The sequence below is a fragment of the Fulmarus glacialis genome, unplaced genomic scaffold (genome assembly GCF_000690835.1).
Source record: "Fulmarus glacialis isolate BGI_N327 unplaced genomic scaffold, ASM69083v1 scaffold4365, whole genome shotgun sequence".
Classification (NCBI taxonomy): domain Eukaryota; kingdom Metazoa; phylum Chordata; class Aves; order Procellariiformes; family Procellariidae; genus Fulmarus; species Fulmarus glacialis.
Genome location: NW_009211023.1, coordinates 225,809 through 251,743, shown reverse-complemented (window position 1 = coordinate 251,743; position 25,935 = coordinate 225,809). Strand labels below are relative to the sequence as shown.

General features: G+C 37.3%; 1 protein-coding gene across 1 annotated transcript; it reads left to right on the top strand.

Moving 5' to 3' along the window:
* Positions 1–1,026: 1,026 nt before the first annotated feature.
* LYPLAL1 (lysophospholipase-like 1) lies at positions 1,027–24,040 on the top strand (the record flags this gene model as incomplete). The annotated part of the gene is made up of 4 exons (XM_009577362.1): positions 1,027–1,126; positions 11,560–11,729; positions 23,027–23,142; positions 23,778–24,040. Coding segments are annotated over 4 exons (626 nt in total), but the record flags the coding sequence as incomplete, so codon positions are not given.
* Between the last annotated feature and the right edge of the window lie 1,895 nt (positions 24,041–25,935).

The window sequence follows — 25,935 nt, the reverse complement described above, 5'->3', positions numbered from 1 at the left end:
AGTTTGAGTTGATAATATGTGGGAGCCTTGATTTCAAGCAAGACTAAAGTCTTATGGCATGAGTGGCAGTAGTGAAATTCCTGTTTGCTGAATCCCCACCAATTTTTTGGGTTGAACATTACTACATGTTGTATTACTGCCTACTATAAACCATATTCCTTGATGGGCCAGTTTCCTCAAGCTTGAAGCGCTGTTTAACTCTTATTGGAGACTTGTGTGTGCATGCTGTTCAGAGAGGTGGCAGTGAAGTTATAGTTGAAGATACCAGGCACGAAGACAAGCTCTAGAAACCGGTGTATATATGTATACTTGTTCGAAACGAAGATGTGCTGTCTGCATAAGAATTCATCCTGTGTATCTGTTCACAGCAGTTCAGTCTGCAGGGGTTTTGGTTATAGGCTGAGTTGACAAGACTAGGAAAAAGCACATTGAGAGTCAGATCTCAACTAGCTTTCAAATGGAACTGTGGGATTAACGTTTTTGAGGAGTCTGCCAGATATTTTGACCCAAACTCATCTCTTGAGCACTGGGAGTGTTTGACTGATACTTCCCTTAAAGCCTACGTGTAATATTAGCATAATTAAATGTGAAGATCCTTTTTATTGCTTTTGACTAAGTTTTGAAGTGTGTAGTAAAAGTAATTATCTTTTCTAAGGGGAGCAGCACTTTTTAAGATGTTCATCAGTATTTTTTGTTTATCACTGATATCAGCAAATAAGGTAAGTTGCAAATAAGAGGTAAGGCCTTGTGCCTGATTAGGAGGTACTTAAGTCATTGGATGTAGTAAAGTATATATTAAACTTATGCTGTGGGATGTCTTAAGTAGTCTGTTTCTAGGAAGTTTTGAATCCATTGTCATTGGAAAGGAGATTGAGGTTATTCTAGAAAGTTCTTCTTTAGCATTTTGGAGGATTAACTTTGTGATTTAGAAATTAGATCAATCTGGTATAAATATATTTGACCTTGTATAGTTTTTCTTTCTAAATGCACAGAATAATTCTTGTTGTACTCTTTTGTGTGATACAGGTGATACTGGCCAAGGAGCAAGAACATGGATAAAACAAATTTTGAATCAAGACATGGCTTTCCAACATATAAAAGTAATTTACCCAACAGCTCCTGCCAGGTATTGTTTAATATATTTGAACTGTAGGATTAAATTACTCTATTCCAGTACTGTAAAATATGCTTGTGAATATTGGTACAGACTGTCAGAACACTTCCTTTTCTTTCTCATGTATATGCTTTTTGGCAAAACTGGAGCTCAACAGTGCATTGCTGCCCAGGGACTGTGATTTTAAGTGGTTAAGACTTCACAGAAGTCACAGTCTCTAATTCAAACCCAGGCATTGTGCTCATAGTATCTTTCCATCTCCTTGATATAGATAGAAGAAGATACTCCAATGTGTGTTTTAATGGCATTATAGAGCCATGTTCTGGATCACAGTCCTACCTCTGTTAACTCCCATAAATTAACCACTAAAATACTCTGTTGTATTTAATGCCAAGTTTCAGTTCTGAAGGTGGTCAGTCTTTTAGGCAAGTAGGATGTGAAAGATCTTCAGCTGCTGGAGAAAGGACTGGGAATTTAAAATTACACATTTCTTCTAGTTTGAATCCTTACCCAACTGTTTCAAAGAGAATTGAGTTCAACATTTGCTGTAGGCACAAATCTGGTTATTAAATGACACTGTGTGTTCAGTGGTAGACTGGAAATATAGATAAAAGTATTTATCCCTGGGAATTTGAAAGTTAATGAGGTCAAACCTAAAGGTTAAAAGTTGGACACCTACCTCCATATTTAGCTATCTAAAGTCATGGCCTTATAGTTCATAAATGTTTAATTTTTCTTAATATAAATTCATTTTTAAGGTGTCTGTGGCTCCAAGTTAGGAAAATGTTTCCTTGAAAGGTAATGGGGCTTAAGTTTCTGTCTGAATCTGCGCATAAGTGTGGATGAATGCTGAAAGGAAAAGGAAATTGTGACATTCTACACGGACTTTCGAGGTACAGAGGTTTGAAAGTCAGAAAAAATTTTTCTTGGAGGGTATAAACAAGTATAATAGCAGATTTTGTCTGGCACTCACTAATATGTGAAAAAAAACTTTCCTTGACCATGTATTTTTATGATCTACTTAGGCAGGAAAAGCAATTGAGAGATTGCAGTGTGAATGTACTCACTGTGTTACAGAAAAATCAAGCCTGTGAGTGGAAATCTTTGAAGGAGTGTGTTTTGGGTTAGTAGGTAGTGAACATGATTTTCTGTAAATAATGTGCTCGTTACTTCATTGATGACAGGCTAAAGTGATGCTAGTTATCAGTGGCACATCACACATACTGACGGGCTCCGTTTCTTCCCTATCAACACAGCAGGTACTGGAGAAACGTAGGAGGTTTTGCTTCCCTATGAAACGATCTTTCTTCACATGTTATATGCAGCCAGAGCACCTCAGACCACATCTGTTAGGCCAGTGCTTCATTTTTCCATCCCACTGCACTGCTGGGGTCCAATCCTTTTCTCATTTGTTTTGGTTTCTTTGGATAACTACAGATGTAAACTGTGTATAAATGATTAACCAGCAAGATTTCCTGACTCAAATGAGTGATGTTTATAGGGAATTTGTTTTTATCTTAAGACTTTGGATTTCAGTACTTTGGTAAACAGATAGGAAGAAGGGTACTGTTGTAATTAAAAGATGTGAATAAACAGTTAATTCCACTCTCTTTTTTAAGTCGAGGTTACTCTTGTTCTTCTCTAGGGCAGGTAGAGGTCATGCATGAGTTGATTCAGAAGTGTGTTTTAGCAAAACGGTGAAAAGTTTTATACTCAAAGAATAAAAAATACTCACACTGTTTGTCTTTGGCAATATGAAGTATGCTTCGGAATATTAGTGTACAGCTCTCTGTTGCTGATAAGCACCATTAGCTGACATAGTAAATAAAACAGATGCCCTTAAGTACAATAATGTTTGCCACTGTTTGCAGCAATGCTGAAGTGAAGTTTGTGAAATATGTGTTACTGCTTGAAACCAAAATAAGAGTATTCAAGTCCAAAACACACTATGCTTTTTGAAACACTTGTAATGGTTGTTCTGCTTTCTTCCACAGAAAGGACAAACACGGCCTAGAACATCCAAACTTGAATGGCAGACATTACAATAATTATATCTGCATTAGGAACTTGAATATATGGTCTGATTTTATGTGTGTGTATGTATATATGTTTATATAATATATGTGTGTATATATATGTATACATACACGTAAGTATAATTCTTATATGTGTGTATGTATAAGAATTCCAAATGCTTCTGGCACCAATGGGGGAATTCAGCATCCGTGATAATGAGACCTATGGGTAGATGGTTATGGGCGTGCAGATATGCTGAAGAAGGTTCTGATCCAATCTTCATCGTGTAGAGACAGAGCGATACACTGGTAGAAAGCTACGCTGATGTGAGTGAGAGTCTCTCTGGGTGGCACAACCTGCCACTGCATTGTCAATTATAGGAGCAGATTGCAAAGCTTGCCAGCAGATTTTTACACTGATGATGAAATCAAAGAAAAGCTTGAAGTTAGGCAAGACCATATTAGGATTGCTTGGCTAATATGATCTTCTGGCAAAATACTGTTAATGTGGATATAGTTCATACTCTATAAACTCCTGTCTTTTCCAGCATAACTTACCACATACACATTGAACGCTCTCTGTCAAAGTAGTTATGCCAGTAAAAGCAGGTTTGATGGTATAACTGCAATGCTAGAGGCTTTGGCAGGATAAACTGCAGGTCAGGAATACCTTTTCATGGTTTTGATGGATATAATTCTGCTGATTGATAGATCTGTAGATTTGGCCATATATATTCTTCACCTCTCTTTAGAGTTCTGAAAAGTAGTGGAATTCAAATTTTTCAAGAAAACACTGGAAACTTTATTTTCTTTGTGGAGGGTGGATGGGGTTTATGTTTACATTTTGTTTAGGTTTTATCCCAGGCACTGAAACATACATATTTTTCATTTACTACAACGTCAGAGGTTCAGACATGTTTTGATTCAAGAGTCAATACGTTTGAAAATTATTTTGGAAAACAAGCCCAGCATATAATCTAGAAGAATTCTAAAACATGTTCTCTTGCTTCATGAGCATTGATTTCAGCAAACACTAGAGAGGATACTTCCATTTTATGGGTAAAAGCAATAGAATGTTACTGAACTATGTTTTATAAAACTGGTTTTTACTATTCTCTATAGGTCTCTGTAAAAGGTTACACTTTTAAAAAAAGATTTACTTTTCTTTAATCATTTTTATAATGTGCAGGGTCTGTGTAGAGAATGATCACCAGATGTTCCCTGGCCAGGTAAAGTTTTTGCAGCATTTTGTCACACTCATCCCCCATCACTTTGGAAAGTCCTGTGATCTCATCTTTGTTTCCTGAGCGAAAATAACAGAATGTAGATAGTACAATTTACTATTAAAAAAGAAAAACTTGCAAAATTTCTAAGTAAAATGCTTATGGTAAAAAGCATGCTTAAATAAAAAGGAAAAATATGTGGATTTGAAGTCTCGGTGTGATGTAGTGAGAGTAGTGGCACCTGAATTTGGAATATGTTTGGAAATTAAATGCGTGTAGCTGGGGCATGCAAATTTTGCTTTACGAGTGAAAATTTTTAGACATCACTTAGAGAGGTTTTGGGTTTTGTCTGAAATGTAGGCAACTGGGATACTTAAAAATGAGTAGAGAACTTGTTTTAGTAGGTTGTTCTTTTAACTTTATCTAGCTTTCTTTCAAGATCAGTGCTTGTGTACATAGATTAAACTTGTTAAACAAAACAGAATTCTATTTCCTGTCCCTTGTAATGCTAATGTATATCTTTAATTAAAAAAAAGAAGCTCAAATTCTAGCCCTAGCAGCTGATGCAATCCCTAAAGCCACGTCTACAGTAATAGTTTTAAAGGAAAGGGTTTCCTCTTTCCTTTTTTATTTGGGTCAGGATGGCTACAGCTTTAAATACTGTTTCAGCTGCTACAACTGTGACTTAAACATTAGGTTTCTATTGAGTTTCTAAATCAGAACTGAATACCACCCAATTTAACCTTTTTTTTTTTAATAGAAAGTGATAGTTTAAATTGGCATTGCAGGAGCTAACGTGGTAAAGTTAAAACCATTTAGGCTCCACTTGTTTTAATAAGTATACCTTACCTTCTATAATTCCCTTAAAAAATCTAGGTCAAAGATTCTTTGCGTTGTCTAGCATTCCATTCTGACAGTCCTTCTCTTTTGCAAGTCAAAGTAAACTATAAATACTTCTTGGGCTATTTTGTGGATCTTTTTGACATTCACTCGACATGTGGCCAATAAGTCTCCATGCAGAGTTTGTTGTCTATTCCCCCCGCCTCCCAGTTTATTCTAATTTCCTTTGTCTCGAAGTAGTGGCTGGTAAGGACTGCTCAGCATTATATGGCCTGGTACTCCATCCTTTCACCTAAGTTCACATCTTTGCTCAGCTCACGAGTGGAAATGAGTTTCATCTCATCGTAGTCCCCATTTGGCTATATCGCAAAACCACCAGACAGTTTGGCACCGTTCAGCTACATTGGCAGTCTCTGCTTGTGAGAGGCCTGGGGTTGGAAAAGCAGCAGGGGTACTGCAGGTCAGACTTGAGATGGATTGGCAGAGCCGTGTAGGGGAGCGTGCATGGTGCCTATCATACTACGTTTGGCTCAAGCAAATGTTATTAATCCTTCACTTTTGTAAGCCCTAACCTCATTCATAAATTTAACACAAAGAAGTCTTTTTAGAGGTGGAAGTTTGAGGGACAAGCGGAGAGGGTTTTGGTTGGTATCATGGGGTGGTTCCTTCATCTCCTTCTGTAAGTAGAAATTTAACGTTCTGCATAATAATGATGGAAGCATGCTTGAATAAACTTCATATTTTCCTTTTATTTCTCCTCTTGCATTAGGTGAGGAAAACATATGGATATGCATACATGTAATGCTTACATCATGTACTAAGTACCATGTGGAATGCAATAAACACTTGTCAGAGATACTTTAGTCATGCTTCAGGAAAACAAAGTAGAACATGATGGCAGTAATCTTGGATTTCTAATCCCTTTAACTACATTGTGCTCTTAGACGATGTAGTTTTTCTTCTCTCAACCGTTTTCCAGTGCAGAAGAGTTGGAGACAGTGGAGACTGCAGCAAGCAGTTGTGGGGTTCTAAGTTATGTATCATTCTGTGCTCTTGCTTTACAGTCTTTTCAGGGGGTTCTATGCTTAGCTAGTGTCATTGATCCATCCTCAGTGTTGTTTGCCACCAACTTGTGAAAGATACCACTCTGAATCCCAGACTGTCTTTCAAACCCCATAATGGAGAACTGATTCAGATTGGACCTTGGTTTGCCTCTTGCCACTTTCTTTCACTGAATTCATAAAGCAGGAGGAACTGAGGAGTTCCGCTGAGGAACTGGCGGCCTGTAGAAAAGGTCATTTGCGGTCTTCTCAACCATAACATGATTGCTGTTTCTCTGATTAGCACAAATCCCCACAATTTACACCACCCAACCCCCACCCCCACCCCCCCCAAGAAACCATGTCAACTTCTATTGTGACTTCCTTTGTCTTGAATGAATAAGATTTGTCCCAAGTAACAAAAGCTGTCAACATAGTATTTCTTTAGGTAACCATTCTGTACTGGCTCAGTTAGCTCTCATTTCAGGCAGTATACATCCAGAACAATTCTGTCAAAAGCATTTGCATGTGGTTTACATGTAGAACAGCCAAAATTACTCCTCATGGAGATGACTCTTGCCTTCCTTTTTTAAATTTTTTTTTTTTTAAGTATACTTACAAGTTTAAGCTGGTTGAATTTCTGACACATCTTACGCTGTGTTACCATACTGCAAAGCTTCATTGTTAAGATGTGTGGAACCCCAGTTTTAACGTAAGATAGACCTTGTACTAGAGCTTTGAATTATATTTCTGATTTGAATAGGTGGATTCTCTGCCTTCCCCCTCCTTTTCTTTTAAAATTCACTTTCTGCTTCAAGCAGACAGTGGGAATTAAAAAACAGAATTATGAACCAGATTTTCTATTGCAGTGTACTAGTATCAGCAGTGAGATTATGCTAGGAGAGAATCTGGGACTGGGGAGTAACTTTGCTTTCATTGGAAAAACCTGCCATAAGCTTTAAGAGAGTCAAGGCTTACTTCTAGAACTTAAGCAGTCTGGCAGCGTGCTCTGTAGATTTTCTCGAAGGGATGCAGAGACTTCCAAAAGACAACATTACAATGTCTCATGCGACTTTGTGCCTCCTAACTGAGAGGAGATGGGTTTGGGAAGGAAGCAAAAGTGAGGATTTCAAAAATTTTGATCTTTCTCTTTCTTTCTTTGAATCTTGAAGCCTAACTTCATTATAAATTCCCAGTTCTGTCTGACATCTCAGGAAGTTCTGTCTGGAACTTCAAGAAAGCTGTAAGCCAGCTTACAGTGGTCTGGGTTTTATGTGACTGCATTAGCAGGGTGATCAGAGCGTTGAGTGTGAAGGCAGTGATACAATTGTGCATCAGGAGAAACAGTTGGGGGAAGAATATTTACTATTTATCAATGTGCTGTCTGCTACTTGTTTCTTATTTAAAGCAGCAAGTAGTGCTGGCTTGTCTTTTAATCTTAAAACGCTGGACAGGGACAGTGATTTATTGGATAACGAACAAAAACACCTGTAGTTTTATGTGAATTGCTATGCTAATAGCATCGTTTGGAGATAGGATTTGGCATGGGTTTAGACCTGAATTTGAATGTTGCATAGCATCATTCAGTTGCTTTCCACTTCTGTTAACTTAAGATAATTTCAAACTACTGAGCACAATTCTAAACGTGATTAAGAAGGTCTACAGTATATAATCCATGCTCCAGGAAGGTGGAAAAACATGGTGTTATTGCTTCCTGCTTTCACTATATTTTCATCATTAGTTCATAACTGACATCAGCAGAAGCTAACCTATCTTCAGTTTGTGAGAACTTGAATGATCTGTATTACTTCGAGACTTTGCAGTGAAATCAACAGTGACAATTACTTCTATCTGTATACGTTTAAAAGATTGAAAGGATGATAAATAATTACAGAGATGATCTAGGATATATTTTCCTTTTAAGGCATTCAAATATTAGGTGTGTAGGATCTTCTTGAAACTGCAGTCTCATGCAAGAAGTGTATGTGTAAGAAAACAGTTGTAGATCAATGCACACCCTTAAAAAATAAGACCTATGAAGTAATCGGAAAACATGGTCTAGAGTGATTTGAGGATGTTGGGAAGCATTTTAAAGATTCTTTTCCTCAGGGTGCCTGCAGTTTCTTAAATGCTGTTTGATATTAGCCATGTCTCCTTTACGTCTTCTTTTCTCTTTATTTTTAAATGTTAAAAGTTAGTTCAATTTGTAGGAAATTGTGTTTCAAATGTCTCTTAAAAATGGTACAAGTTTGGAAGTTGGCTATACCCAGAGAGAGGGTTCTTAAGTCTTATTTTCTTATACGGATTTGAATCTTTTGTGTGCTCCAGAGCAAGCAAAACAAAACCACACACACCCTTTAAAACTAAACAAACAACAACAATACCAACAAAACCCACACAACTTGGGGGGCTATATATTTTCATCCCGAGTTTCAACAGTGCACGTTTTAGAGACATGGAGCTTTATTTTTAGTATCATAAAAAAAGAGAATAAAGTAAATGAGGCACAGGGGAAAAAATCATTGGGACTAATGTTATGAATTTTGATTAAACTTAGGAAATCAAAAAATCCAAACTTGAAGCTGACTATTTGGTCTAATGCTGTCCTTAACTGACCATGCTGATCTTACTGGATGGAGTTTTCACTCCATTCTGTATTTCTTTGCTTTTGTGTATTTCAGTCCAGCCTCTTGTGTCACTGTAATACAGGGATTTTTTTTTTTTTTCTTTTGTGGTTTAATTGTATGAAAAAATTTTGTTCTGTATTCTTGGAGCTGTACAGATGGTTCCATGCCAAACATATTTGTTTACCGTGGTAATGTCTGAGTTGTAGTGTGCCAGCTAATAAAGGGATTTATTTAAGGAACAAGGTGAATGACTAAAACAGATGTGCCAGTTGGGTGAACCGTTAAAAGAATCTTACTTCTCAGCTTTATGTAAAGGTTATTTTTAATGCATTTCTGAGAAATCACGAGTGGTTGCAAGGGTGTTTTTGAGACAGCTGAAAGCATCTTGTCCGTTTGCTTGGGGGTCTTTTCCTGTGGGCTTAAGACACATTAGTCTTTCATCTATCTTATTGAAGAATTTGCAAAGACAGCAGGTAAAGGTCCTGAGTTTCAACATCTGATCAAGTATTATAATCTCATCATGGATTTTGTCCTGTTTATAAATTCTGTCTTTCAGTTGTGAGGAAACCTGTTTTAATATTTCTGTAATATAAATGTAAATTTTCGTAATGTAATACAAGTTTGTATCTTCATTCCATGGAAATCCTGGGTCAATCTGCTGTAATAATACTAAAACCTTACACACCTTTTCTCACACAAAAATATAAGGTACTCTGGTTTTACTAGAAAATGAAGCACTCTGGCTGCTAAGCATTTTAACCAGGATTGATGTAAAAGTGTTTGAGAGAGAAGCTAAAACCGTTAATTAAATGCTGTGTGCCCAAGTGCTTGGTCTGTTGTACATCACATCTTCCAAGTGACTTCCAGAAATTACACTGATTCCACTGCTGTTGATAATTTTCACTGGAATGTTTCCTCTTAGAAATTGACTTTTGTGAATTAGAGATTTGTAATCTTGTTTCTTAAGTGTTGATCAATTCATTTGGGAAGAATCCTGGAGACGGTGGTAATACTAAAGAGAAGTTTAAAAAAAAAAAAAAGCAAAAGCATTTTAATAACATTTTTTAAACTTAGCTTGAGCTTGCTGGGTGTACAAAATATTTCCACTGAATTTCCTTTAATTTAGGAGTTACCTTTTTTTAGTAGACAAGTAAGGACTAACTTGGGGAAAAAAAAAAAAAAATTGTTAATTCTGGTGCTTAAGTATATAGTTTATTTTGAATTAAGCAAATGAGGGGCTACTTCAGGCACACACTGTACTAAATTTGACCACATACTGGTATGCCATTTTGAATAACAGTAGATTGTTGTGGTTTTTAGGTACTTGTTGCTGAAGCTGTGCTAAAAAGATGAAACAGTATAGTCTGTCTGTACCTATCTGTTGCTGTTTGTTGCCTCTTTCTTTATATTTGGCTTACCAGCTTTTATGTCATGGACTTTGTTTCATGTTCATGGCACCAGGCAGAAGAAAATCTGTGTTCTCTTGTTTTTGATGTGTGTGACTGAGTAATGCAAACAGTATACTGCCTCTTGTACGCTCATACTAGTGGCAGTATTTCTGATTTAGAAATAGCCATTTACTTATGTGAAGCCTCTCTGGTATTAATAAAAGCAGAATTTGTTCCTTCAGTAAGAATAATTGAAATAGTGGCTTTCTCATTTTAGGTTAGTTGTGTTTTTGTTTAATCCTAGTACTGAAAAAAATCCAGAGAGAGCACAGAAGTCAATGTTAGCGTTTTCATTGGGTTCCCATCCAGACAAATTTATCAAAGGCTGTCTGTTTGTAGGCAATGATTGTAATCTGATCTGAGCTCATCTGAGCTTAAGTAAAAATGAAAAATGTGTCCCCTGATTAAACATTGCAATTAAGGATTTTAGGGGGCTTGGTTTTGAGATGAAGCATCGTTCTCAAAGCAGTATGTTTGGTATTAAATTGTAGAGCCATTGCAAGGCAATTAGATCACCTTTCTTGGGATTTCAGGGCTCTATTCATCTTCTTTATTTAAAAACAAAGAAAAGGCTGCTTTGAATTGTAGCTTCCTTGATTATCTGAGGTTTGGGCAGCATGTTAAAGCACTTAAAATACTAATCTGACAACACAGTATTACAGGAGGGAAGTATTACAATGTCTCTAATTTGTGTCTGTGCACCAATCCAGTAAGCAACATGGCATTTCTTTCAGTTAAGGTGCAGATGGCTGTATTTATTTAAGAAAAAGAAAAATTGGCAGAAGGCAGAAATTTTTGTAAATACCTAAAGGTTCATGATACCCATCTCCTGTCAATTTTGACAAGAATAAGACAACTGAATCCCATAAAGTTAGCTCCTGCAAAGCTGTCTTATTTAGCAGTTACTTCAGTTTGTCCTATTCTGAGGTGGATTTTAACCCTAACTTTGTTCAGGATTAAGAACCTCTTGACAGGGTTAGGATTTAAAATGATTAGGTGACCTGATCAACCTTGACATTGAACTGACTGAAACTTGCATTTTATTTAGCTTCCAAATGCTGTCTTCATTCTTGAAGGACAGTGTTCTGAATGCAAGGAAACGCAATGTGACTGGATGTGAATTGAGTTAGACCCGAAAGAGGTTCCTTCTCTCCTTTGCTGGAGAAAAATGGAATTGTTTTTATTTATCAGGTATGCTGAAGGCTTTTGATCTTATGCTTGGTTAATCATTTGTTTTCTTTCCTTTTACCAGGCCATATACACCTATGAAAGGAGCCTTTTCCACTGTGTGGTTTGACAGGTATAAGATCTCTAATGATTGTCCAGATCACATTGAAAGTATTGATTCTATGTGCCGGGGACTTACAGACTTGATCAACGATGAGATTAAAAATGGTATTGCAAAGAATAGGATAATAATAGGTAAGAGAGGCTTATTTTTAATGTGGTTATTTTAATGTTTTTTAATTGTTAAGAGATCATCAACTTTGAATTTACTCCGTCCTGAAAGCTCATGAGCATGCCTTGCAACTACTGAAGAGCCCCCTCAGCAGTCAATCCTCAAGAATATTGAATCATTATTTAAACCTGTATCAGGTGGGGAATGTGGCTAACTGCAGGCAGTGTCCTCAAACATGTAACTTAAAATTGTTTTTATTGTAAATAGTCATTTGTAATCGTTATTTAAAATACAGGGTGGGCAGTGATTTACTTTTAAAAGTACGTATTTTTACTATTTCCTTTTACCCCTTTTTGAGGAATGGAAAGCATACCTTCCCAAAATGTCTTGTATTTTGGAGAGCGGAGATGTAGCATATAAACAATCATGAGCTTGTCCTTACTGCTCTAATAATTTTGGATTAATCCATGGGGAAAAAGTTCGCATGTTACACATCAGTAAAGATTAACACTTGATAACAAATGAAATACTAGCTGTGATAGTTCATATGTGTCTATCTTCCTGTCCCTCTTAATTTCCACAAATTTCCAGTAGCTTTCACAGTAGTTCTGTGAAACAGATAGTGGGATTTTGAGGCACAGGAGTTGAGGGAATGGAGTAGCCTGTGTCGGAGAGGGAATGAGAATTCACAAGTCCTTGGCTCCCTGTCCCATCCCTAGACCACAAACTATTTCAGGTTGGGGAAAAAACTCTTAATGTGGCAACTTATAAATTTATGGCCAACTGAGTCATGCCATCAAAATCCTGCGTGGTGGAGCCACCACCATTCAGCCTACATGTTTTCTTGGTCCAGCCCCATGTTGCTCTTTGAAGGCCTCTGTTTACTTTCCCTTTCTGGCTCATTGCCCTGGCTGCAGAATGCATTGTTTTGGACGGCTGTCAGCACAGTCTCTTTGATCTGTCTTTCCTGTGTTATACCTGCTGGCTTGGAAACAGCTGAAGAAGCGCAGGTGCTTTTCTGTGGGGTGAGCTGGGAGATGTTCTGTGTACAGATCCAACTAGGCTTTTCTCCTTTTTCTGTAGCCTTCAAAATTAGATCTAGTGAGACTGCAGAGTATGAAAGTTGTTTTACAAGTCGTAAGCAGAGTAAGGAAGTTGGTATGCACTGATTGTTTCAGCCCGTAGATTCTTTGGAAGTCCCCGTTCTCTGTGTATTTGCATTCCTCATCTGTAAATCAGAAATAACTATACTTATTTTCTCACTCTGAGAGCATTGGTTTCAGGCTTCTAGGGTAAGGCACTGTTTCCTTGCCTCTGTGACAGAGACTACATGCATACATTCTCACCATTGAATCTAATATTCGTGTAACAACAAAATAAGGCAGCCCTGAATTAGGTCCATCCAAAGTGCAGAAGGGGGCCCATGTAGATGCATAAGAAATTTGCAAGTGGAAAATGAATTGTGTCACTTGTGGCAGCACAAGATTAAGCATTCTTCCATAGGACTTTGTGCCTTCTCTGTACTGGTTTTGATGATTAACCAGTGTGTGATGCAGTGGAGAATGAAGCTTAGAGATCCTGTAAGGTTTCTGTGCGTAAAGGTTAGGTTTAGTATCAGACTGAGTCAGCCTAATGTGACATTCCTGGTTGCTTTAGATGGGACTTTGTGCAAATAATTGCCCATCTTCTGGCTTTGTCTCTTACAGGAAATCAGAAATTCTGCAAAGGCACCTGGCAGCTTTATAACCTTTTTGATCAAAAGAGAATATGAGGCCAGGGTTTGGTTATGAAGATACAGTCAGTATGTCTGCACTAAACTGTAGCCTCCATTGGAAAAGTAGAAATGGGTGGCCTGAAATTTTTCCGAGTTCAGGATAGATTGATGTGCAGAGATAATGAAAGATATGGTCATTTGCTTAGAATGTTGAAGAACTAAACCATGTCAGATCTTTTTAGATTTCTCTTTGAAAAAGTCAGGAACATCCATCTGGTACAAGAAGAGGAGGCTTGAGGTAACAAGTGGGGAGCAAACAGTGGATTTTTGAGTGCTGGTGCGATAGACTTGGAGGAGGCAGCCTTCGTGAGGTGAAGGGAAAAACTACTAGAGCAGAGGAAACCACAGTGAAGTGTTGCTATGAATATTTTCCCAGTGCATTCAGTGACGTGGTATCGTCTTGGAGATCTATAATGGGAATACTGGTAGGTATCTTATTATAGAAAATAGAAACAAAATAGTTGAGAGAAGAGACTGGAGGACTCGGGAGTTTGTGAAGAGCAGTAGGGGCCTTTTCAGGTAGGTCACAGAAGCGGAGAGAGCAGAGCAGTTGCATGAAGAGGGAGTTACATGGAATGAGATGGTTGTTAAAGAGTTAAGGAGGACTGGATTGTGGGACTGTCTATTTTGTAATGAGTGGGAGTTTTAATGAGTGGAAAGAAAACAAAATGAGTATGAGGAGGGTAACAAGATTGAAGGTTATGGTTTTATACGGAATAGCGGACTAGAAATTACAGGCTGAGGATGAGTGTCAGATATTGTTAGATGAGGGCAACCGAGGTGTTAGGCAAGCAGGAAGGTGGGTAGCTGCTGACAGCTCAGAGGTGTGGGATAAGAAGGCAAGATCTGAGGGAGCACTGTGCAAAGGAGAGCGAGTGGGAAGAGAGGCGAAGCAGGAGCAGGCTCTCAAGCAGTGGAAAATGAGAAGGCCAACACCTGGTGTTCTGGGGGATGATTCTCCTTCTGGAGCCATTCAAACTTTCCACAAGGCTCAAGATTGTGGGTACAGTAAGATCATTTGTTCTGAAAGAAATTATAGCCTGTGCTGTTTGTTTCGGTAGCACAGTTAGCTCTGAGATCCACAAGTGGCTGCTTGTAGGGCAGAACTCTAAAGCTGGGGACGGAGTCCAGGTTATGCAATGCCACTCCTCTTTTTCTATATCAAGAAAAATATTGTTGCAGCCTTGTTTTTAACAGCTGCTCTATGAATCTACTTCTAAAGAATTAAATTACTTAATTCACTGGAGATAAATAAAGTCTTATTATTAAAACCTCTATATCAATTTAATGTAATAACCAGCACACAGTAGTACGCGGCTCATATACCCATTCCTATTTCATGAGTTTGCTTTCCTACTAATAGGAAAGTTTCATGAGTTGCTTTCCTACTAATACAGAACTCTTTTGAAGGAAGTAAACTTCTGGTTCGTTAAGGTTTATTTCCCCTGACCTTGAAGGAGGAAGGAAGGGAGACTGACTTCAATATATAATTACTCAAAAATAATTATATCACCCCCAGAATTTGATAGTGGAAGTCACTTTTTAGGCAAACATTCCTGTTGAGTTACTCTTGCTGGTCTTCCTGGCTAAAGCCCTTCTTGCAAATAATCCTGTAAGTAGGTTTATATTGACTTTGGAGATAAAAGAGGATGATAAAATTAATCAAATTCGGACACTTGGAGCTTTGATAGTATCCCTTCTTAAAAACTCCATGTATTCCTTCTTTATAAATGCCTGAATTCATTGCTAAATTAGCTAAACAAGCAAATAACCACAGTTTGAAATGTGGGACAATCATTTCTTTTTCTATTTAAAGCTGCGTTGGTTTTTCAGGTGGTGGTGGTTTTGCTTTGTTTTGTTTTCTTGTGGCTGGGTTTTTTATTTTGTTTTTTTAACTGCTCTGTAGTGATAGTGCACTTGGAAATTGTCAAAGATTTCAACAATATTATTCAAGAATATGTTAGAAGCTCTTGAAAGAAATGGCCACTTCACATTTGGAGCATTCTGATAGTGCTCACTTTAGTCAACTACACTTCAGTGAAAGGCACTCTTTTTGTACTCTTTTTTTTGTTCTTAATTTAGCACTACTTTCCTAGTTTTACAGGTCACTTCTTGTGTAGCGCAGAAATGCTGATCCAAGCGTGTTGGTCTGTGCCACCTGTAGTCACTTGTGTAAGCAGCCAGTGAAAATAAACTTTCCATAACAGTCCTGTAGATTTGACTGTATGCCAAAAAACACATGCATGATTCCTGACCCCTTGTACTGTAACAATAACACAAGACACACAACCACTTTTTGTTTATTGCTAGACTTCTTACATAGCTACTGAACCATGGTGGAAGTAACATGAAAGCTCTGTGCTTCTTGTAAATATTAGCATTTCCATCTCTCTCAGTGTGTGTGAGAATGGGAAGGGGAGGAGGCATCTTGGCTTTGACATCCCAGAGAAAGAGGATTCTGTAAATATGGGAAGATAGAAAAATCAGCAATAAATCATTAAAATGTTGGGCAAACTACTTCACCTACAATCTTGGTATTTTATGTCTTTGGCTTCTAAGCCTTTTGCTGTCACTCATCCTATCTTGTATCTTCTGTCTTTATTAGGAAAATCATAGAATCATAGAATAGTTTGGGTTGGAAGGGACCTGTAAAGGTCATCTAGTCCAACCTCTCCGCAATGAGCAGGAACATCTTCAACTAGATCCGGTTGCTCAGAGCCCCGTCCAACCTGACCTTGAATGTTTCCAGGGATGGGGCATCTACCATCTCTCTGGGCAACCTCGTCCGGTGTTTCACCACCCTCATTGTAAAAAATTTCTTCCTTATATCTAGTCTAAATCTACCCTCTTTTTAGTTTAAAACCATTCCCCCTTGTCCTGTCGCGACAGGCCCTGCTAAAAAGTTTGTCCCAGTCTTTCTTATAAGCCCCCTTTAAGTACTGATAGGCTGCAATAAGGTCTCCCTGAAGCCTTCTCTTCTCGAGGCTGAACAACCCCAACTCTCTCAGCCTTTCTTCATAGGAGAGGCGTTCCATCCCCCTGATCATTTTCGTGGCCCTCCTCTGGACCCGCTCCAGCAGGTCTATGTCTTTCTTGTGCTGAGGGTTCCAGAGAAAATGTTACCTTTCATTTAGAGTCACTTACTGTCTTGCTGTTACAGAGTAAATTCATGGTTTTATATTGCCATTTGTCACTGCAATTCAAATGAGATTTCTCTTTCTGTGCCACCCATTATGTGGCTTTGTGGTTTATCTAAATTATGTCTGAGATGCTGGGCTCAAAGCAGTACTGTTAGTCCATCTCCTCCATAATAACAGCAAACATTTTGTTAATTTCCAGTGCATCAGTGTAAATTTGCATTGCATCTGTACTTCGAGGAAAATGTTTGTTCCTCTTGTTTGTTTGCACCTGAACTGGCCATTTATTTTCCTTTTGGATCTCTACTACTTTTTTTACTTCCTTATGCGCAAGCAAGAGACATTAACAAATGCATGTTTCTATTTCCTTCATAAATCATTCAGTAGGAGGTACAAATGCTAATAATTTTAACCAGAGAGTAGGACCCACCACTTATCATTTTGTTTCTCAGCTCTTGACAGTGTCCATATTAATGTGTCTAGAAACGAGGGTCTTTGAAAGGTGGCATATTCTCAGTTTTGGTCGGCATAGTGAATGACAGACTTGGCAAATGATAGTGAGGATTAGGAGTAAATAAGGCTCACAGCAGTAAAACCAAAAATAATTCAATCATGGTATTGTTACCACATATTATCATCAGATAATGGCTTTGGGAAGAAAAGAATTATAAAGTGAATCGAATTCTGATCTTTCCAGCCTTAGTAGAAACTCTGTTGAAAACATACGCTTACTCATCTTCAATCAGTGCCTGAATTCAGTGCAAAATTAAACGGATGGATGGGCTTTTAGAATGCTTGAGAGTCGTGTGTAGACATGCCACAGGGTGGACATTAACTTGTACTTTCTTCACAGTCGTGCCTACAGGATCATAGAAGAGTGAGGCTTAACAACATTCGCTAATCCGTCTTCATGAGTAAGTGCAGGTTCAGCTCTATTTAGGCAAAACCTTACCATTGCTTTTCTGACTTGTTCTGAAAGATCTCCATTAATGGAAGGTTCACAGCTTTCCAAGACAGCCTGTTCCTGTGCTTCACTATTCTTTGCTTTAGAGAGCCTATTTTCTAGTTTCTTTTCTGTGATTCAGTTTAAAATCATGAATACCATGAGCATAAAGAATAGGTTATTCTCTTCCTTTTTCCATGTTGTGTGGTTATGCTGACTGTACAAATGTGCTGTCATCCTCAGAAACAACCAAGAAAACACTCTAGGTAAATAAAGCAAGCCATAGATTTGATAGAGTAACATCTTAGTAAAAATTGATTTGAGACTTTTCATGGATTTTATTTTCCTTCTAGTGCTAAAAATTATGATTCCTTAGGTACACATGTTGGGTTCCCCTCTACTACCCATATCAGTTGAAAATAAAACCGTAACTGGTTCTGGGTTTACTGTGCATTGATACTTTAGAAACTATTGTATACTTTTTTTTACAAGAAAGCGGTAAAACTTGTGCCACTTAAATATGCATTTCAGAATGTGTTTTGGCTGGTGAGAAAGTTGGATAGCAAATTGGTTCATGTTCCTAACAAGAGGAAGTGGCTGAGCCAGTCAAGGGAAGTTGTCTTTGTTCTTGTAAAGACTCTCAGTTACTGAGTAACAAACAGCATAAGAAGGCTATCAAAGGTGGAAACCATTCATTGCAGTTCTACTAGCGTGTAAGGTTAGTGTTTAGTGAAGTTTCATGAATAGATTAAAAGGAGAAAATCGCTGCTGTGAGGAAATTCACTTGAGACAAAGTGCATGTCTGAGCACTTACACAGGAGCAGGGAGTTCTGTAGAGAAGGGAATTTGCTTTTCCACTGGCATTTGTACTCTTTTCTGATATTCATATATGAACACTGTTAAATGTATATAATACTTCCATTCATGGATCAAAAAGGAAGGTCAAAACAGAAAGTCAGCTTCTTTGCAGATGATGTGTAGAACAAGGTTTTGCTGTTACCATTAATAGAAGGTAAATCGCATAAAGTCCCTAGGGAGAGCAGAAAGTAAACTGAAATGTAGCTTTAGGGAAAAATTCCTGATAACAAACTGATTAAAGTAACTCTAGTTTGAAATTGAGAATGAAAAATGCTGGGAGAATGGAAAGAAAAGGAGGCAAGAGTATGTAATGTATTGTGATGATTACAGAATGGGCAAAGACAATTCCTAACTGTGCTGGTGTAGCCTTGTACAACAGAAGAGTATTTGTCTCTCCTTGCACTGTGCTGGCACAGGCACTGTATGCTGTAGCATTCATCTCTTGCCACTTTGTTACCAAAGCTGTACTGACAAATTTGAAGACATACAAAGAAGATGCAGAACAACTACTAGAGAGAAACCAGTGAAGAAATATTGCTTAAAATAAACACCCCAAAACCCACCCCTACACCCAAGTCCGAATCCTTATCTCATCAAAGTCTGGGGCTTAGCTTCTTCTCTTCTTCTTTTGGTTCTGTGCTGTAATGAAGCAGTTTCTACCTCTGCCACTCAAATTCATGTGAGAAAAGCTCAAGGTCTTTCTCTGCAAGGAGCAGAATACCTGTACTGAATGCAGGTGGCAGAAGTCATGCACTAAATGTGACTAATAACTAAAATTAGTTTCCTATGGCTGTGATTTCTAGTGTGGAAAACAGCTTTGATCATGTTTTAAAATTATACTGGAAAGACTGAAAAAGTGATCTGGTTTGTTTGTCCGTAATCGTTATCTATAACAAATTGACTAAGGCATTTTACAGTCAGATCTATTTGTCCATAATCGTTATCTATAACAAATTGACTAAGGCATTTTACAGTCAGATTTATGTGACTCGGGAAGCAATCAGCAATGTCAAACCTGTGTTTGTCAGAGAGGTGTTTTTTTCTCTAAAGAAGAATGAAAACATGAAGAGCTTTCTGAACCTAGGAATAAGTCATTGCAGGCACTGAAGTGGAGCAGGGGGGACAAGGCAGAGTTTTTAGCATTCTCTCTTGTATACAGGACACAAGAGAGAGACTAAATAAAGAAACCTTTGTGCTAGATAATAAAGTTAGTCATTTTCTGAGATACAAACCCAAACATTGTGAGACCAAATACAAAGAAATGAATAAAGCTGAAGTTTGACAGTAGGTAAATACTTGGTTTCCTGCACTCGATATAATGTTGAAGTGTCATCATGGACCAGATTATCATTTCAGACAGATACAAATGAGGAGCAAATTAATATAAATCAAGATCTTTAGCAGAAGTGAGCTCAAGGTTTTATACAAACACTTTGATGTTTAAAAGGCTCCTAAGACCATTTACAAGCTCTGGAAAGAAGGTTTTATCACTGAAAAATGGCATCTGTGATGAGGGTTTCTATTTTATTCAAGCAGGAATAAATGACATATGAGAAATTCAGTCTCTATTCACTCTGTGTTACATCATCGTATGGCTGGGGTTACCTTAACATAGTTACAGATGATATTCCAGCAAAGAATGTTTTGGTTTTAGTGAAGTATTGCGTGAGAGTTTCCTTCTGATTCAAATTCTTTAATTTGGAAGTGTGATGGTCCTGTGTTTTCAGCAGATCTTTCCCAGCTAGCAAAGCAAGTTACAGGCAGCTTTCTTCTCACTGCAAAGGGGTATTGCCTAGAAACCAGCACTACACAGAAGCAGATTTGAGGTCACAAATGCATACTTGAGTGAAATTTCTTTGCAGATGAAAGAAAAGTGCTTTACTTAATTGAGTCTGTTTTGTATGTGCTTACCTTTTAGCCTGCGCATAAACCACCTTTGTAAGGCAGGAAAGTTAATGCAAGTAGTTAGATGCTTTTCTGAACTGGTATCCTGAACATTGTAGAGCCAAAACGTTTTAACTGTTTTGAAGCATTAATCACAGATCTCTTTAAAAATATATATAAGGGGAAAAATGGAAAATGAACATACTTTTTATGTGAAACATATTGGCAAATTCTGAACTTCTATGCACACCCTTTGTACTTCTTGGGAATAGATTGGTCTCAAGTGAAGGGCTTGCTATGTTCTGCCCATCTAAGGTTGAAATGTTGTCATGTCATGTTTGATCTTGATTAAACTCATGACACAATCTGCTTAGCAATGCTGTGAGGTTTATGTGTTCTTTATGCTGAGGTCATTGGTGTACATAAGCATACTTGTATTTTTCTTTTGTGTTTTGCTTATATTCTGACTGTCACTTCATATATTTGTGTTGTGTAATATCTGTACCTGCCTCTTATTTTTCCTTAATCCAAAATTTGAATTCTTATAAAAGTTCTTGACTGAGCATGTCTTTTGTGTGTTATTTCAAATTTATGCTTATACTGAAATAATCCTTGTAATCGAAAAAATTTGTCTCCAACTACAAATGCTTATTCAAATTGTTGTTTCTGAAGCATTTACTATATGGCACTTACTTAGAGATTGTTGTGGTATCAAGTGATGAACTTTAGGTTTTCCCCTGGAAAACCAAAATCAAAGAACTAGTCCTTTGTATTACATTTTCTCATAGTAGTATGAGCCACATAAAAGAACCATTACCTAATATTCTTCTAAACAGAAGGTGACTGCATTGTCAAAGACTGCTGGTGAGTAATTGCAGATAGTGTTGCCAGATTGTGACTAACTGGGTACAAAATTTTAGATTAAATCATTTACAAACTGGTAATGAGTTTTCAATGCAGCTTTTTTCCCTGTATTCTGAAATACTTAAAATGGACTTCATTTTATATGTAGACAAAGTGTATTTGTATTTATTTGTAAGTAAATGCAAAATGGTATCTTAGAATATAAGTGCTGCTTTTTGGGTTTGGGGATGACAGCATCATTCAGAATGATCAAAAGGAAATGAAGAAATAAATGATCAGATTCCACAGAAGAGAATAAAGGAAACTTCAGCATAAGATGATGTTGTTTACATAGTAACTTTGTATAGCTGTTGTATTTTATATACTTTCTCAGAAGGCTGTATTTCTCCCTCTTTGTGAATGTGGGGTCAATGGTGTTGAATTTTGGGATTGCTATGATACTTGTGCAATTTTTTTTTTTTTTTCCTCATTTTCTTTTACATGTGACAGGAGAACATGTCTGGTAAGAAATAGTGATGCAGATGAAAGGCTTACAGTAGTGTTTTCAATATTTTTATTTTTGTGAAGACAAGTTTGTTGAAAATTTCAGGTGATGTGGGCTGTCAGAGTTTTTAAGGTGTGCTCTGAACTTTACCCACATTCATTCCTACTTTTCCTCAACTACTTTTGTTTCTGAACTGGGCACTTAGACATACTACATTTAACTTTGAACTGGTTAAAGATTGATTCATAGGGTAAATAGCAGGTCCTGGCTTTATTTACCGAAGATAAATACCAGGGTATTATCAGCCCCCTGGGTGCATAACTAGGGGATCCCAGGTATATCTCCTAGTTCGAGGATACAGCTCTCCTAATGCAATTAAGGAAGCTCTCCTAATTCAATTAAGGACTGTGTTTGAAAAAGGAAAGCAAGACTCTAAGTCTTCCACGTTGTGTGGTCTTGCTCTTTCTCCCTAAGATCCCCAAGTTCTGTAAGTCAGGAACCTGCAGTTACCGCTTTTGGGCATAGTCGTCTTTTAAGACTACAAGGTGACAGTAAGTAGAAAGAATCAAATTCAGTAGAAATTCTGATCAGAAATTCATCAGAAATCAAAAAATAATGTTGTGTCACTCTTCATCCTAGTCATTATGTGGATACAGTCAGTATAATAGCCTGTGTCCTTGTGAAGTAATGCAGTAGTCTGGATTTCTTTCTTAATGAATAAGCATTTGTCATGTAAAAATCATCCCTGAGGAGTTATCGTGCAGCTGAAGGAATTAGTGCAGCTGAAGAGATGTATGGAACGCAGAAGGCCATTAATTCAGAGATCCTGTTAGAGCTCAGGTGGGGTACATTGTCATTTTTCCCTATTTACTATGTATCCTGAGGTGTAACAACAACAAAACCCTCAACTTCTGTGTACTAGTCTAATGTGGTGAATGTTCATTGATTTATGTACAATAGTGATACAGGTCTTTCACATGTGAATGCTACTAGCATAGGGGAAAAATAAGTTGAATAAAAAACCAGTGAGAATTATCTGTTCATAGAGTTTTGCTTTGTTAACGTCAGAGAATATATGGTAGTGTTCAACTACCTGGTAGGGACCATACACAAATAGCTTCTAAAGTAATGGCATTTTGGCTGATTTTTTTTTTCTTTTATCTCTCAGTAATGAATGTACAGCAGTACTTTAGCTATCCAACTTTTTAATTGAATCATGCTTTAATTTAAGATCATTGTAACTTTTATGTTACTCAAGATGTTTTTTGATTGCACTGTGTATAAAAGAAACAAGTCTGAAGATAAAAATAAATTGGACGCTGGGTTACAAAGACATATAGCATAAACCAATCTTTGTTTCTTTTGTTGCATCCTAGGAGGCTTTTCGATGGGAGGTGGAATGGCAATGCATTTAGCATATAGGTTTCATCAAGATCTGGCAGGAGTCTTTGCTTTGTCTAGTTTTCTCAATAAAGACTCTGCTGTTTACCAGGTGAGTGTGTGGTAGACTTTACAGAAACACTGCTTAGCTAAAAGAAAAACATGATAATTAAAATTGAGTATAGTGTGTTTATTCATCTGAGGCAATTGATTATATTCTAAACTTATGACATTTCCTGGAAATAGATAAGCAGATTATTAGGGAAGTAAGGCTTTAAAGCTATCCTTACATGATGTTTTGTTGCTTTTTTGCACAGGCAGTATAATTATTTCATTCAAAGTAAGTCAGAAGTCAAAGTGTAGAAGGCAGATTAACAAATGAAATGCTTTGCAAGTTGTCCTTAGTTGCTAGAGAGTCCATGTAAGTGTAACTGTTCTTTGAAAATTTGTGATGAATTATAATACTCATGGGCTCCATCTGCTGTCATGAATTTTTTCTATTTCTTTTATTTGAAGAGGAATATAGACCTTAAAGTAAACCCTGTCATTTGTCACGAGTTAGCACGTTGGAATTTGAAGTGCAGTTTTTTCCCAATATTTCCTTGTTTGCTTTTGTAGAGATAGTACAATATGACCACTAAAACGCAGGTTAATAAATAAAATGCTATGTAAATTGTCACCATGTAATTGTAAATATTCTTTTAAAATTTTTAGTGAGATGTGTGACAGTGTTTCTTCTCCATCTAGGCTTTGAAAAGAAATGAAAGTGTTCTTCCAGAATTATTTCAGTGTCATGGAACTGCTGATGAACTAGTTCTGTACTCGTGGGGTGAAGAGACCAACAAGATGTTAAAGTCACTGGGAGTATCAACATCACTTCATACTTTTCCAAACCTTAATCATGAGTTAAGCAGAACTGAAATAGAAAAACTAAAAACTTGGATTGTAAAGAAATTACCTGTTGAAGCAGCAAACACAAACGAATAAAAGAAGATGCAGCTTTCATATACTTCCTGATTTTTGTGGTTTTAAGATCATGCGTGGCATGTATATGGGTGCCCCGTATACGTTATATAAACACAGCTTCAGGTAGACACTGTTATATTCCATAAAGTTCACTTAAGTGGTAGAATAATGGTGCTGACTATTAACACTCATTTTATCATATGGGTTTCTTTTTCTGTATTCTTGTCCAGTTTTTAAATACACATCCACATCAGTCTATGGAAGACAATGACTGATAAAATTAAAACCATTCCTAAATGATCAAAACAGTATTCAGGAAGCATTGCTCTGAATTTCCCAGATACCTTTGGTGTGTGTTCTAAGATGGAAAAATATACAGTGGTATGGTTGTCTTTCTAATGGCATTACAGCAGAAAAAGGCCAATTATTAAAATAATGGACTTCTACTTGTAGAAATACATGCATATATTCAAGTTAGTTCACTGAGAGGAACCGTATTGGCTTCGGTTGGATTCTCAGCATGTGGGAATGAACCTGCATCAGAGTTGTATGTCACCTCAAAAAAATAAGAGATTTGTGTTATATTTTTAAAAGTCATAAGTAGCTGTGTCTAGCTATACCACAGGGTCTTGTTATTACCCATTCTCATTGTTTTGTTACTCAGAGATCTAGCTTTATATGAGTTGCTTGAGCTCTGTGTGGTTTATAGTGTAGGTTTTTAAAAAAAAAAAAAAGAAGTGCCATCATGATTATTAAGATCTATCCTGTTTTTGAAGAAATCATTCTTTGGGCACTGTTCCTGTAGAAACTTACTTTTGCCAACAGTTTTATTTTGGTCTGCAAGATTACTTTTTAAATTAAAAGATGAGGATACTTGACTCCTCCGTGAATATTTAAGAGTTGTAAATAATGATTGTGATATAAAGAAAACTTGTATCCCATTATTTTAATGGTGGATGATTCATCTCTGTGTCAGTTTGATAAATTAACTCAGAGTATAAATATCTATTCTTATGTAATTTTAATGCTTTTTTTATTTCCCCCCCCTCTGCCCCATTTTCTCCTCCCCAGATTCAGTAATTTTATTAGCATGACAAGGTATTCAACCTTTTGCCAAAGTCAATAGATCCAAGCCTCTTGCTTAATCTTCTCCTTCCCCCTTTTCTGAAGAGTGGATCTAGGACACTGTTGTTTGCTCTGTCACAGCAGATTGCTGCCAGTATTGGCGATGACTCCAGAAGTGTCGGCCAGCTCCAGGGGACTAAGAGTTTTGTTCGAATCCTCATGCACCGAGGCCTAAGCCAGCTTTTACCTATCTTGAAGAGTAAGCAAAGGGGAAAAAATGTCACTGTTCTAGTACAAGGCATATAATTGGCAGTAGCAAGTAACAACTTCCTGCTGCTAAAAATATTTTGCTTTATTTCATTTTGATAGCATTAGCAAGTCAGCAGTCTATTCTGAAAAACAGGATTTTAAATGACACATGAAAACTCAGCTATTTGAAACAGTAACTGAAAAGCATTTTTTCCCTGGTGCCCTAGGCTTCCTAATTACTACAAATTAAATTGAAACAGGTGTGTTCAGAGGCAGCTGAGCTAACATTGCCTTGGCCCAACTCTAATTGCGATCCTTGACAAGTGAAGTTGTAGCATTTTAGCGATAATACATCATTCTGAGTTGTGCACCATTTTCTGCTTTTCCTGCAGTTCCTATCAGGAGGCTGTTTGAACCACTAATGCAAGTTCATAATTAATGTTGGTGACAAGTGCATTCAGATGGGAAGGTGGCGGGCTCCTGGCTTTTAACAAGGTTAGAGAACAGCACAAAACAGTTGGAATAAGATCATGGAGGGAATAGAAATTATTACCAAGCCAAACGCAGTTCTTTCAATTGCGTTTGCAGTCGCAGTAATTGCACATACAGGGGATACAGAGTTTGG